The sequence below is a fragment of the Ctenocephalides felis genome, unplaced genomic scaffold, assembly GCF_003426905.1.
Source record: "Ctenocephalides felis isolate EL2017-DRISC unplaced genomic scaffold, ASM342690v1 CF-g0.4_SCAFFOLD_03571, whole genome shotgun sequence".
Lineage (NCBI taxonomy): Eukaryota > Metazoa > Arthropoda > Insecta > Siphonaptera > Pulicidae > Ctenocephalides > Ctenocephalides felis.
In genome coordinates, this window is record NW_020539725.1 from 68,887,017 (window position 1) to 68,902,591 (window position 15,575).

At 28.6% G+C, this 15,575-nt stretch overlaps 2 protein-coding genes across 2 annotated transcripts; both read right to left on the minus strand.

Moving 5' to 3' along the window:
* Nucleotides 1-602: 602 nt before the first annotated feature.
* On the minus strand, nucleotides 603-6,393 carry LOC113386632 (type 2 phosphatidylinositol 4,5-bisphosphate 4-phosphatase-like). The gene is made up of 3 exons (XM_026624399.1): nucleotides 6,306-6,393; nucleotides 2,872-3,047; nucleotides 603-836 (listed from the first exon to the last, which is right to left on the minus strand). Exons 1-3 carry the CDS (start codon nucleotides 6,391-6,393, stop codon nucleotides 603-605), a joined length of 498 nt encoding a protein of 165 aa, XP_026480184.1.
* Nucleotides 6,394-7,759: 1,366 nt separating this feature from the next.
* LOC113386865 (transmembrane protein 181-like) lies at nucleotides 7,760-13,298 on the minus strand. The gene is made up of 12 exons (XM_026624625.1): nucleotides 13,138-13,298; nucleotides 12,968-13,071; nucleotides 11,970-12,146; nucleotides 11,395-11,497; nucleotides 11,186-11,339; nucleotides 10,019-10,099; nucleotides 9,857-9,956; nucleotides 9,673-9,800; nucleotides 9,445-9,594; nucleotides 8,312-8,414; nucleotides 8,010-8,234; nucleotides 7,760-7,896 (listed from the first exon to the last, which is right to left on the minus strand). Exons 1-12 carry the CDS (start codon nucleotides 13,296-13,298, stop codon nucleotides 7,760-7,762), a joined length of 1,623 nt encoding a protein of 540 aa, XP_026480410.1.
* Between the last annotated feature and the right edge of the window lie 2,277 nt (nucleotides 13,299-15,575).

Genomic DNA, 15,575 nt, shown 5'->3' on the forward strand with positions numbered 1-15,575 from the left:
AGAATGTTGAAAAATATAACAATAAAACCTGAAAGTTTCGTTTCAATTGAATATTTATTTCTTTCACAAAAAAATTTCTCGAAAAAAGCGATTTTTTAGAAGCTTCTAAAGCAGACTCCCTCTTAAATGATCCTAATCAGAATCTATCCCGAGCATATGTTCGTGTTTCGTAGATAGCTACTGATTACAGTTGATTAAGTTCATTATTTATACGTATCAGAAAGCTCATGCAACTTGCCTTAAGAAAGAATGCTACTTAAAACTAGTTTTTAATGAAATAATAATTAATTCATTCCAAAGAGTCAAATGATTATGAGCATGACATGATCTATGACAAATATATTCAATATAGAAGATATAAATTAATAATACTATTTTATATGCAATAAAAAACCAGACATTCATGTCATATGCATATTTGAAAGAAATGATGATCAAGTCATGTAATACACCAAACAAATATTTATAACAATATTGATACGATAAAGCTATAATTGTAGTTTCAAACGACATGCAAGATTTCAAAAAAAAAAACTTCTACTAACACGTTACAAGCCTATTTTTTTTATTTTTTATTCATCAAATAATTATATTCATGCTTATCAACTTACAAGAAACGTGTCCCCACAATGAGCACAGCAAACCCTGCACATTCCTGGCAACGAAGAATTTCCACCGTGAGGAGCAGGTGGTGTCACAGGACTAGGTGCTAAATTTATTATGCGTTTGCAATTTGGTCTCGGACAAGCTATCCTTTGAGATGAACTTTTGCAAATCAATAAACAGTTGCATGGACATCGAACGTACTTCTTGCCTGGTGGTGCATTGCGGATAGGCTGAAAAATAGGAAATAGTGGTTAAAAAAAATCGAGTTAAGTTATTTACAACTGTGACTTAAAATCAAATTTAGGTAAAGTTTTTACGATTTTTGTCTCTTCTACAATATACTTGCAAAAGCTAGGAACACATTCATATTTTTTCTGATTGCTATTGATTGCTTTTTCTGATTAATATTGTTTTAAAAAAATCTCACTGGAATCTTAAGAAATACACCCACCCCCCGTTTTACACGGTACTCGTTTAACACGTTTTCGATCTTACACGGTTTTTGAAAATAATCCCTTTCAACGAAATTTATTAATTTTGCATTTACACGAAATTATAAACACTGAACTATAATTTGCTTATATCTGCAAAATGTATGTTACAGTTACAAATTTTTAGTAGTCTATGTATGGAAATATGTACATATGAAGGGAACTCAATGTTTTATGATCAAAACTAAATTTTATGTGTGTATAAACTAGTTTGCTTGAAGTATCAAAACAAAGAGCACCATTGCTTTTAAACTTTGTTTTTATTTAGTGTTTATGTGTAAACTGATAGCGTAAATTTATTCCAGGTAAGCAAATAATTATTTTTTACAAAATCTTTAATTTATAAAAAAAAATATAGTTCGGCAATGGAAAAAAATTAATAAAAAACCTAAAGTAAAAGAAATGTTATATCTGTAAGGAACAATTTTAATTTTGATCCCTAAAGAAAATGCAATATGAAAAATATTTTTTTCATATTTGTTTTATTATTGAAATAAATAAATTAATGAATTTTCTTAAAATTAACTTCGCGAAGGAGAAGTTTATGTTTTCATCAGAAAATCCGATTCGCTAATTTTATATTTTCTTGATGTTTCAAGTCATTCTGAATCGAATGAGACCAAATTTGGAAATAGTATGTATGTGTGTGTGTGAACAGATTTTTTGCCTTCAATCGACGTTTTCTTAAAAACGCCTGAACCGATTCCAGGAATTTAAAAGTCATTTGATGTATCTCAATGAGGACTATCGTTTGTCAGTTTTGTGAGACAATCTGCCGAGCCGTTTCTTTGTAATTTGGAAAAAGTGTTAAACTTTTCGTCCACATTTAAGCTCATACTATCGAATCGATTTTAAAAAATCAAAAACTGTTCGAAAGATATTAGTTGGGAATGATGCTACCGAAAATCTACCGAGCCGTTTTCTTGAAATTAACTGTTGAAATAAAATTAAGCCGATTTTTATGAACCTTTTTGGCAATAGATATCATGGTCTTATACTAAAATGTTACGGCCCTGCGACAAATAGATTAAAGTTAAAAAGCAATCAAAATTTGAGAAGAAATTATAGTCAAAATTTGTGTCAAAAGTGGCTTTTGTGATGTAACGAGTCAAACATTATCTATTCATTAAAATTTAAAATAATAAGCTACAATTTTAGGGCATACAGGCACGTGTCAGTGCAATATAATTAATATAATTACAGTTAATTTAAATGTGTTTGATAAAATTCTATTCGAAATTGCAATGTTTAGATTTAATTAAAAGCGATAACTTTATTTTTGAAATAAGCAGTTAAAATTTTGACTAAGATATCTAAATTTCAACTTCGATTGATTAGGTTAATTCCTGCCTTAAGGCTAAATGCCACTAGTTTTTTTTTTTAATTTAGTAAGTATTGCTTTTTCGTATCAGATTAAAATGACACAAATAATTTGTTATTAAAATTATCATTACAACTGAAGTTAATGAAGAAAATGACACTGGTCATACAAATAAAATATATACAAGAAACAAAATTTATCCAATTTTTCTAACGCAATGTGATTGATCGACAAAGAACAAAAGATCTTTTTTAAATCGCGCATGCTGATAGAGTCAAAAAATTTAATCAAAAAATTGTACATAACTCTAATTCTCAAAAAAAATACAGTCATAATATATATTATCTCCAAACATGTCATAATATATATTAATCTCAAATGATGAGACAGTCGTAATCTCAAAATTGATAAAAAATAGAATATTTCATTTTAGTTAAATCTTTTTTTACTTACTGTGGCTTCATTGCACTGATTGCATTTGACGACATGCTGTTCGCGTTTGCCTGAAATATCGACCATGGCCTGACACACCCTGCAAGTGACCATGGGCACGCCACTGGCCGAACTTCCCTGGTAAGACGGTGGCAACTCATCAGGACCTATAGGGGAAACCGTCGTGGTTTGAGAACCTGTGGGAAAAAAATTTGCAATAATTAATAAATGAATGAATTAATAAATTATAGTATGAACTAGTGGTGCATGGCATCGTGCCTTAAGGCAAATTGCTGAAACTTCGTGTATCGTAATGAAATTTTAAATGTTTTCAAATATATTATTATAAATACTGTAACTTCTACTGTTCGTATTTTATACACAAAATATAAGAGCTTATAAATTGGACGACGACGTTTATATATATATATATATATATATATATATATATATATATATGTGTGTGTGTGTGTGTGTGTGTGTTTACATAAAAAGTGAATAAACAAAACTTTATCATGCGGAGTTAGAATTAAAGGATCTTATCTCATATTTATATAAACTGAATTGCAAAGTTAAAATTATTTATTTCAAGTATATAAGTGACCTTTAGAATTTTAACTATAATTATAATTAAAATCCACAAAATTTTCGATATTTAAAAAAAACAATTTTTTTGGAAATTAAATTAATAATTACTTGAATTACATGAATTAGTGATCTTCAGAATTATTAATTATATATAAGTGATTTTTAGAATTTTAGCTAGAATCTTCTTTTGAATATAAAATCTGAATTATTTTCAATAATAAAAAAATCTCTTCCCCAAAAACTAATTTTTTCACACAGTCAACAAAACTAGATATTTTTTAATCATTCTAATCAGATTGTTCATTGTCTCAATAAATGCTATTTTAGCCTAAGCATAGTCCAAAAAATTATCATCAAAATCGGTCCAGCAGTTTCAAACTTAGCCCATTCAAACAGACAGACAGGTGTATGAAACCCCATATGAACCCTATTAATATTTATAATAAGAACTATTTCAATATAACAAACACACCCTCTTATTTTATTTTTATGTATGGTAATGGGTAAACAAATATCACTTTTAAAGTTTACTTTATCACTTTTTCAATAAAAGTAATACAGCAAAGTTACAAAAGACAAAATGATATAGGAAACACAGAATAGCCCTGTTATGTCTCACTTTATAATTATTACCTAATGAAAATATAAATTAAAAAAAATGTTATCACAGCACTTTTTTCTGGCATTTTTTAGGGCATAGGGATAACAGCTTGAGTCTTACAGTGGACATACGTAGTTATTAACTAAAAATGAGATCTTTATTGGACTTTGCTCTGCGGGACCGGTTCTGCGGCATACATAAGAAAAATGTTATGGCAAGGCCATGTTATGAAGAACTTTCCCTACTAATATTGACAAAAGCCACGCCGCACAAATGTCAAGCAAACGATCTTAGAAAACAGGGTATTTCTGACTCAGCTTCATAACATACGAGTGACGTTGCAGTTTATGTGTAAAACGCCCGAATGCACTGCAAATACATGACATTTTAACAGTATTCAGTGTGATTCAGTATCATAATGTATGGAAGTTGGAGAGTAGGATGACCTTGCCATAAGATTTTTCTATAATGCGGTTCCTGTATCTCTGAAACAACTAGACCTGCCTTTGCCAAAAACTAATCCGCACGACTCCCCATCAATAAGAATAATTCAAATCGGTTCATCCGTGTTCTCGAAATCGGCGATGAAAAATTGTATCCGCACGTACATACACACACATACATGCATTTTTTCAAAGCTGTGCCAAAACTTCCAGAAACGTAAAAATAAGCAAAAAAAACATATTCATTTTTTGCAACTACATACTAGAACCTTTCCTAAGAAAAGTTAATATCAATTAAAATAAAAATGCAAAAACTATTAACATTTTTGTTAAATCTAGTTTTACAAATAAAATTGCAAACATGGTTAAAAATTTGCTGACACATAAATGATGATACCTTGAATACAAACTAATCTCTATTACATTTAATTTGTAAATTGATGCAGTCAACAAATCATCAATTCTTTGCTGAACATTAAATTGGCAACTAAGTAAGTGCGGTTTTTAGCTTATATGGTTTCAATTGAACTTTTAGGTTTGCTGAAGTAGTCTAAACAAAAAATTAGAAAACATATAATAGGCAATTCAGGTGCCAATTAGTAAAAATAAAGGTTTTTAATAGATTGCTCCTTAAAAGATGAATGAAATTGAAATGAAATTGAAATTTTTTTCATATGTATTTTGCCGTTTTATTTCTGCAAAGGTAAAGAGGCATCTTAAGCTCAAAAAAAGTTGTGAGTTCTTTATGATGCCTTAAAACAAAGGCTTTGTTGAAATTTAAAACTGGTTTTACCAAATTTTGTTCTCAAAGATGAAACGCTGTGGTCGTCCATTTGAAGTTGATTACAAAGGAATTGTCTACTTTTACTCTTACCACCCAACTGAACAATCAATTCTGATGTCTACATTGAACAACAAACAAAATTAAGCAATGCAGTTGAAAAAAATCTGCCTGAATTGATAAAAAAAAAATTCTTGGAGGTTGGTTGATGAATGTTCTGCCACATCCAACATATAAACCTGATATAACACCAACTGGTTACTTTTAGTTTCGATCTTTACAAAACTCCTTGAATTTAAACAAGTTTGATATTGATGATTATGTCAAATTATAGCTGATTCAGTTTTTCTCCTAATAAAGCCAGAAGATTAATTAAAGTGAGACGATGATGCTGCTTGAAAAATACTGAAAAGTCATCGATCAAAATGGACAATACATTACAGAATAAAGCTTTATGGAAAAATGTCTTTGATTTTCTAACAAAAATGCATCAGCACTTACTTAGCTGCTTATAACATTTAATAGTATGTAAATAAAAAAAAATCTAAATAAGTAGAACTTGATTGATTGATTTTTAATAATCAAATTGAAATTTATGAGTACCAGAATACAAAAATATTTAGCATAACAAAACACAAACTTATTCTGATATCAAGTTGCGAAATGATTCATTAATCATCATATTTTTTATGCGAGTTAGTGTCTGAATAAAAATATTTAACAATAAACAATAAACATAGCTTTTGTTCGTGCAAACTATCAACAATTAGCGATAAGAATTCGTGACGACTATAAATAGAAGATGGCGTCGGCCGATGGCAATTGTCAAAATTTGTATGAAGAAAAATTCACACTAAATCAGCAATAATGCAAAATTTATGGCAAAAAGATAAGTATTGTTTATAACTAATAGTATACACTCATCAAATCAGCATCACGCGATGCTATATATTGTAAATTAAGTACCAACAATGTTATAACTTTGACAAGTAGTTGTTGAAAAACAATAGCAATTAATGTATCCATTATTATTTCATCTAACCTTCCGTATAGGATCCTTGATTCCTAAGGCTTCCAGTTCCATCATTTTGAATCAATGGCTGTCGTTCAATATCTCTTCCATCGCCCATGATGAATTGTTAAAACTAAACTGTCAGTCTTGTTATTTATGCTGTCATAACATTAACTTAGCACAGAATTTCAACGGCAAACGTGTATTCAATCGATATCCGACTATTATTCACATTTTATTCAATATATATTTGAGTCACTGAGCTGTTTTAATTGAATAATAAAGGACAATTAAATGCTATTTGATGAAAGAGAGCCTGCCTGATCTCATCGGCCAAATTCCTCTTTTCCAACGAAGTAAGGATTGCGGTGGCGGAGCGCAACTGCGGCGCTGGTGTCGGCTGTCACATCGAGAACTGTCAAAATAATAGTGTTACCAGATTAGAAGGAATATTTGAAAAAGAGCGCGAATAGTGAATTATTTAAAAAGAAAGTATACTTATATACTAATAAAATTTAATATTGGATAGTGCTATAAATAAACTATGTATCATGAAGCAAATTTAGTAAATTACTAAAGACCATCTTAAAATGATTGATCATGTAATTTATTTTAAATAAAAGCAATAAAGTATTTATTGCATCTTTTAAAACTTATTCAAAATGTTATTTTCTTTTGTTGCCAAAAAGCACAAAATTTACATTTAATTACTTCGCAATTTAATTTTTCTGAAACGAAAATGTTTAAATAAGTATTACATTTTTAATTATAAGTTTCAGTTAAAAGTTGGAAGGTTAACTTTCAAATATAAGTATATATATTTTTTGGTTATTGTTACTGATGGTTAAGCATATATAATTTATAATGTCCCTTATAAATAAAAATATATCACTTACTAAACATCTTCTATAAAATATATATAATTTTCTTTTTAAACATTTTCGAAACTTTTCAAATTTGCAAAACTTTACAGGTATTAATTTAAGAGTCTCCATAAATTGAGAAAAAACTTTTACTAATTGTAAAATGAAAGTATAATATAACTAACTAAAATATAACTAAATAAATATAAAAAAAGTATAAATATAACTAAAGTATATATATATTATATAAGTATCCGTAAAATAAATATATAATTATCATTTTAAACAATGTTTAAACTTCAGATTTAGAAAGAAACTTTTTAAATCTCCAATATTTAAAAAAATAGTTCAATAATTATCTGTAAAATAAAAAATCAGTTAACTCAAACTTTGAATACAAATTAACACTTTATCTTATTACATTTCCAAAAGACTTAAATTTGTTTGATAAGGATAGGTTATCGGAAAGCATAGTCAAACAAATAAAATTCATTTCATCCCATTCACATTCATAAACAGTAATTTTTAATACAGAAAATAAACATTTAGTTAGCATCACAAATTAATATTCAAAACTGTACAATATGTTAATATTATTTAATTATTTTATTATTAACATCATCAGTCACTATCGTAATCACCTCTTTGTGAATTGAGAGGCCTTCGTGCTTGTTGTTCATCGTCTGAACCAAACACAACTTCTTCATCGGATTCGGTTACCATTGAAAATGCTGGATTGTCTTTTGTTAAAGGAGCTTCTGTTGGAGAAAAAGATATAAAGATATAAAAAAACTAGTCAAAAAATAGAAAAGTTTTGCTTCACATGGTAAAAATGTATACAATATTAAATTTGCTTAATAAAATATTTTACCATGAGGAGGTCTGTCCAAAGGTGCATAAACATAAGCCATGGAATAAGTGTAGAAGTTCAAAAGGCCATAAAGAGCCATAAAATGAGCACTGCTATCATAATGAGCGTTCAGAGCAGACACAAACTCATCGACTACTGGTCCAGGAGCAAATTTCATACAAATCTCAGCTGTTATAACACTGGCAACACAAATCATCAAGAGGGTCAGAAATCTCAACCTCATATCTGAAAATGATATAAATATAATTTAATAAAGAAAATTCGCAAATATTGCTTGATGTTTTTTTTTAATTATCACTTACCAAAAAATGGCATAGATCTCAACTCGCTGTATGCTTTTAAAATTAGTGTTAGTAGATAGACAAGATAGATCACTCCATTGATGAAGAAAAACACTTTGAATCCCTTGAATAGAAAATAGAGATTATATTTTAAAGTAGAGGGCAACCAGTCATCGTCTTAAATCGGGCATAGTCGCTATCATAAAATAATCGGCTATATTTAAAATATTTTTAACGAAAGTATTTGTTTCGTTGTTAGTTTTTTTTTGGCTTTGAGCACTGTTGTTTAGTTTATGATACCTGAATATAATATTTAGGCATACACCCCCCCCCCTTCGCCTTGCTCTCATTATTTTTATTTTTCTACCACGAATAAAGTCGAATCTATTACCTAACAGCGCCATTTTTTAAAAGGCAACCCAACGGTTGTCTTATCCCCATACGATAAATATTTTTTTCAAAATTTCGCTAATAATAATGATAATTTTAATTTAACGCAGCAATGTCAGTAAAAAGTTATTTCCACATGAATCTGGAAAATATTCAAATAGAAATATAGGTCATTACTACTGCTTGATACCAGGCTAGCCGAGGCGCCTATTTAAATCGAGGATTTTGTGAATACAAAGCCTAACTTTTACTGTGACATCAATTCTCTTTATCATATTAACCAGTTGAATGATATCAGACTGACAAGAAGCCAGATTTTTGTTGTGACAAAACTTTCCCTCAACATATTACAAAGAGGAAATATTGACCATTAATACTGCTTGATTTTAGGCTGACCAAAAACTGAACTTTTAATGTGATAACACTCTCCCTCATCATATATTACGAAGAGGAATATTATGCTGACCGAGGCAGTATTTTGTGAAAGCTAAACGACACTTCTCCTAAGCAACCCAAATGTTGTCCATTTACATTTGATACGTTTTTGTTATTAAAGTTTCTCCGACACTGAAGATACGTTTCTAATTAGATGCAATAACGCGAATTTCACTAACTTTACTTCCATATATTATATACAAATATTTTAAGTATCATTGCTGCTTGATATCAGGTTGCCCAAAAATGCTTATTTGAGCAGTGGACTTACGCTAACGATTATAATTATTCTAAATAAAAATAAATAAAGCATATTTTCAATTACTTACGTAATAATTATCAGCATCAACAATGTGGTTGTAAGTCGGATCCTGTTTTTCGTCACATTTTTGCCAAGCCGAAAGCACCACAGCGCAAAGCCATAAAGGAACTATTACAATTAATTTGGGAGCATAAAATCCCAATAAGGTACGTTCATTCTGAAAAAAAAAACAATAGGTTGCCTCCAGAACTACTTGATATCAGGCTGGCCGCATTAGTCCATAATAAATATTCACCTGTCTTAGACCATGATAAACGCACAGCCAAAACAACAACAGGGCACATAAGAAAGTCGCCTGGAACAACGCATCCATCATTCCTGGTAACCAGGAATCGATCAAAAATGTTAGGGGAAAAACGGGATCTGAAAAAAGATTTCGTTAAGAATAAAATAATTCTTCAAAATTTTATTCTGCTTACTGTTATAGAGAAGGAGCAACGGTAAAAGTATGGATATCCATTTTTGTTCCATAGACCAATCGTTGATTGGATATTGTCTTAAAGAATGGGCGAAGAAGCACTGAAATTAATAATAATTTCATTATTTAAATAATTATGACTAGAATCAATAATGTTTCTTACCGTAACCATAAAGGCACCAATTAGGAAAAATAAACGGAACCATATCTCGATCTGCGTAAACGCTGGATTGTATGTTTTGAACTAGAAATAAATGAAAAATGTAAATTATTAGATAAAAAATGTATTCATTTATTTATGTATATACATTTTTTAATTAAATTTGCAATATGGTACTGATAAATAAAAATTGTAGAGTAAAGTTGCTTAAGTCGTACTGCCTAAGAAAATAATTACATATTAAATTTTTAATTCATAAATAATTTATAAAAACTTATTACATTTTTATTTAGTTGGCTTATGATTAACAAATACCAAAATAATGATTTTTTTATTTAAAAAAGGGTATTTTTACGTTTTAGTTGCCTTAGTCGTACCACCTACAGCGTTAGTCGTACCTACTACTAAAAACTGTATAGAACTCAGTGTGAGATCAATTGTTCTTCAGATTTTCGTTGCTAACAAATAGCTAACTATTCTTTTAATTGCTTACAAAACTAAATAGTTATAAATTAAAGTAACCAGATGATATAATTTATTAAGTCAAACAAAACCAAAGCATATTTTAGATGGGGTACAACATAGGCAACCACAACTTGGTTATTTTTAAAAGAGTGAAAATTAAAAACCAAAATATATTTCAGACAGGGCACGACTTAGGCAGCCTCACCCTGGTTATTTTGATAATAGTAAAGAAACCAAAACATATTTAATAAAGCTAAAGTACGACTTAGGCAACCTCGCCCTGGTTATTTTCATAATAGTAAATATTAAAAACCAAAACATATTCCAGATGGGGTACGACATCCGGGTTATTTTCATAAGAGTAAAAATTAAAAACCAAATCCAAAACATATTCCAGGCAGGGTACGATTTAGGCAACCACAACCTGGTTATTTTCATATTATTGAAAATTAAAAGCCAAAAGGTATTTAATACAACCGTGGTACGACTTAGGCAACCTCACCAAAACATATTTAGGCCCATAATAATAAAACTACAAAATTACAAAAGTCAATGATAAAATTTAAGAAAGTCTAATTATCTGTCCTAATTCAGATATGTATAATTTAAATATAATATGCGACCACAGTTATAAATGAGTTTTGAGTTTTTTTTAAATGTTTATAAATTGTATTACATTATAATATATATATATTTATAACTTACATAAAATTTGACATCCTGGAACGTATATCTCTTGTGTAATCCTTCCAGGCCGTAGAAAGAAACGCTTATCGAGTAATGGGAATAGGCCAGAAATCCTAAATGCAAAACAACGAATTCATCACAATGGTGACCACTGCAGTGCAAATGACGAGTTCTAAAAAAAATCATGATTATATTAAATGTGTGTGTGTGTATTAAATAAAATTTACCTATTATTTTTGCTGTGTTTTCGTAAAATTGACGTAGCGGTGTGATCCTCATTGAGACCATCAATTGAGACACCGATATGGAAGACTTTATCAAACACCTCATCTGTAAACGCAATGAAGATCATTTAATTAAGCTTAATTGTGAATTTTATGAAAATTGTAATAGTTTTATGACCATAATTAAATATGTAACTAGCATTTATGACCGAAACAGTGATCACCCACACAGAGCAAGTGGTATGATTTAGAACTATTTACAACCTGCCAGGTTGTACGGCCATAATGACACCATTTATAACTGCCTAGATTTTACAAGAATTACCTTTCAGGTTGAGAGCATTATTTTCAAATAAAAGCCTCATTAATTAATTGACCAATGGTTTCGAACATATTTTCAGTGCACTTTTACTAACAGTTGCAATATTGACGGCGTTTTGTGCAAGATTTCGTAACGGATTGCAGATAAAATGTAATTTTTTATTCAAAAATCCAAATGCAATATAAGATGGAGAGTTAAGATGTTCTAATCTATTGGAAATGGGAAATAATTGAATACACGAATGTAAAATTCTCACCATCAGAGTTCTTGGTTGAAACTTCAGCAATTAGCCAGAGTTGCTGATTGTAGGTGCCAAATTCTGGTGAATGCATGACGAATGGACCTCTGGACAAATCCGCATGTATTTTATTATTAGTGTTGTTTGCCAAAATTTTTACACCACTATATTCTTGTGTTATGGTAATCGGAGGACCTGAAGAAAAATAGATTATGTAATTAATATTACGTATTATTCGAAATGAAGCCTATGCCATAAATAAACATGTGTACATGTGTATATATCTAAATATAAAATACAATTTTATGCAATTTATACGTAATATATAGGTCGATTCCTTTGAAAACAAACGTTACTTTGAGGTTGCAACAATAAAATTATAACGTAGAAATGATAAATCTATGTAACGTAGCTGCCACGTAACGAACAAGGCTACAAGTATACATAATATGTACGTTTTATTAGCATAACTATCGTAGCATAACTTCGTAACAACGTTTCTTCTGTGCTACGTTATTTTAACTTTTGTAGTTTATTGGGTATTATTATGATAACCATAGATCCAAAAGAAAAGGTACGTTTCTTGAATTAAAGCATTAAATTATTGGCAAATAAGAGAATGGCAACACATCATAGATTTGAAGTTGACATAAAGGGTATAAATCCAGCTAAGGGGCATACAATAATTTATAAGCAGTATTCTGGGCTCTAAAATTTTGAGGATCAAAATCAACGTAGTTGTTCAACAAAACATGTCTTACTCATGTCCTCAATATCATGAATCTATCGACAAGAAAAAAAAAGATTGAATTGATAAACAGTAAATTTATTTTTATTATTCAAACAACTTAACAAAAACCATAGTGCCTGAACGAATTAATGGCATTTCAATCTTTGCAATATTTATATTTCACAGCGATTCCACATACTAGCGTTGTTACGGAACGAATTTAACTCGTGTGTCGGGGTACTATATAAACTTTTACAGAAAGTAATATATTGTTCTATAAATGTACCTGCTAATCCTATAAATATTCCAAGTCCAAAACAGGCAAAAAACGCCAAAAACACCATCACAAATTCCCTCTTGTGCATCGAATACAGACGCATGTACACCGATCTAAAATTAAAAAATATTTTTTATTAATTTAATAACATCAACATATCATATATTCTATTATCTTACCTTTCACATCGATCATGATGATAAGCAGGTGCAATATACCTGTTAAATTCGCTAAACAAATCGCTAAATTGCGACAGGGCATTTTTTATTCTCAAACCGACACCGGCAGAAGGAAATTCGTACGAATAACCCAAACCTAAACCGTCTTGTTTATTTGCCATTTTGTAATTGATTTTTAATTAATTTAATCTAATTTTTTAAAGCCATGTCGGTCACATATGATATGATGATAATGGATTTATAGTTTATTTAAAAACTTTTTATCAGCCTAAACTTGGAAGAAATGTATAAGTTTATAGTTAAGGTATATACAGCTTTGATTATGGATTTATGGTTAATTTAATGTAATATTTTATACTTTAAGTTTTTTGTCAAGATTGTGATAATAAACTATTTATGCTAGTTCAAACAATATTAGGATTATCATTAACAATTTTAATAATATTTTAAAATAACGATAAAAATAATTAGATCAAAGGTGGGACTAAAGTCTGCATTTCAACTGCGAATTATGGAAAATTTTAATATCCAAGTGTATATAACTGTTTGTACTAAATTTTAGTAAATTTAATCTAGTTTTTACTTATGTAAACATACTATAATGTTCGCAAAGAAAATGAAAAGTTAAAAAAAGTAAAAAATGTACTAAATCCATATAATACAAATCAAAATACTAAAGTCTGCATTTCAAGTGCAAAATATTGAAAATTTTAATTTCTAAGAGTATATATAATTTTCTACTAGTTTTAGTAAATTTTATCTAGTTTTTACTTAGGTAAACATGTTATAATGTCCTGAACAAAAATTAAAAATTATTTGAAAAAAATATACTAAATGCATATATTGCAAATTATTAAAATACTAAAGTCCGCATTTCAACTACGAGTTATTGAAAATTTTAATATCCAACTGTATATAACTATTTGTACTAAATTTTAGTAAATTTTATGTAGTATTTACTAATGCAAACAAATTATAATGTCTTGAATAAAAATTAAAAGTTATTTGAAGAAAAGTAAACAATGCGGAAATAATAAATGAAATAGTTCTAAGTCAAATCTGCAATATGTACTTATTAAATTAATAATAATTTAGCTAAAACTTGTTGATGTTGATGTTTTTATAATATGAACAAATTAATTTAATTATTTAAAGTATCAACGACAAGATAATTTTATTATCAGAAAAATTACGGTCTTCAGTATTTAATTAATTGAAACTGATATGATAATCCTAATCATTAAACACAATGAACTTTTGTTTGAATTAATGCTTCAAATTTATGATAATAATTATTTTAAAAAAGAAATTCATGTTACATTCAAATATAAATTCAAAATCAGAAGTCAATATACAAAATCTCTAACAATGGTTAAAAGATTTTCACTTAATGTCCGTTTCAGTACAGGTGTAAAAATTACTATAAATTAAAAAAAAATTAATATGACATTGAGTCTAAAAATTTCAATACGCACTTCACTACTTAATTTAACCACATTTATCTCAAATAATATTGACTATCACAAATTGTTCTTAATAATAACCAATCACAGTAAACATTTTATAACAAAACACTAAACACTACAGATTTTGCCTAAATTTTCAACATTCAAAATTTTTTAAATAACATATTAATACAATGTATCAACTATATTGTTAACTACATTATTACACCGAAGAAAATTGTATACATTGACAAATGTGAAATAAACACACCAAACGCATGCGCGTAAATCTATGGAAAATGTTGCGTTTTTGGGAATTAATAATTTTAAATTAATTGCAAATTGTTTATAATTACTTTTATAAATTTGTACAAATTAAAATGTATACGATTTTTAATGGCATTAAGTTGTTTTTAACGCATTTTGGTCACATAGTAGCACGACTTTATGGAATATTGATTTTTCTTAAGGCGCAAGCGCGGCGTTTTTCTTGCTACGTTTTCTTTTAAAATAATAAAAATATAATAAAATATATATAAATATATATATATATATATGCCATGATGTTAGTGACAATACTCTTCCGAAACGGCTTGACCAATGTTTATTAAATTTTTCAAAATCCCTTACATCATTTTTCATATCATTAAGTGGTAAGGTTGATTATTCTTAATTTTTTTTTTATATCGTAACTAAAGAAAAAATACAACCCTACATTTTCACCCTCTTACCACAAACCCCTATTTCAAAAAAGTAATGTTAGTAACCGAATAATTTTTAAAGCTTAAAAGCAATTTATTTTCATCAAGGGTCGTCCAACCATAACAATTTTTTTTTTTAATTTTTGGGATCGATCGTTTTTATTTTGATTTTTTAAATGCGGGATGGAAAAATACAAAACATATTAAATTTTCATGATCTTACTACAAATCCCATTTTTTGTAGATGCAAAATAAATGAGCAATTTAATAATTTAAAAAAATACATTAAGAT

Excerpts from the sequence above, each read along its gene's own strand:
- LOC113386632 (XM_026624399.1), bottom strand. The coding sequence starts at position 6,393 with ATGGGCGATGGAAGAGATATTGAACGACAGCCATTGATTCAAAATGAT. Across the intron at positions 3,048-6,305 it reads TCAAGGATCCTATACGGAAG|GTTCTCAAACCACGACGGTT; the intron begins GTTAGATGAAAT and ends TTTTTCCCACAG. Across the intron at positions 837-2,871 it reads ATCAGTGCAATGAAGCCACA|CCTATCCGCAATGCACCACC; the intron begins GTAAGTAAAAAA and ends CCTATTTTTCAG.
- LOC113386865 (XM_026624625.1), bottom strand. The coding sequence starts at position 13,298 with ATGGCAAATAAACAAGACGGTTTAGGTTTGGGTTATTCGTACGAATTT. Across the intron at positions 9,595-9,672 it reads TTTATCATGGTCTAAGACAG|AATGAACGTACCTTATTGGG; the intron begins GTGAATATTTAT and ends TTTTTTTTTCAG. Across the intron at positions 8,235-8,311 it reads GAGATCTATGCCATTTTTTG|ATATGAGGTTGAGATTTCTG; the intron begins GTAAGTGATAAT and ends TATCATTTTCAG.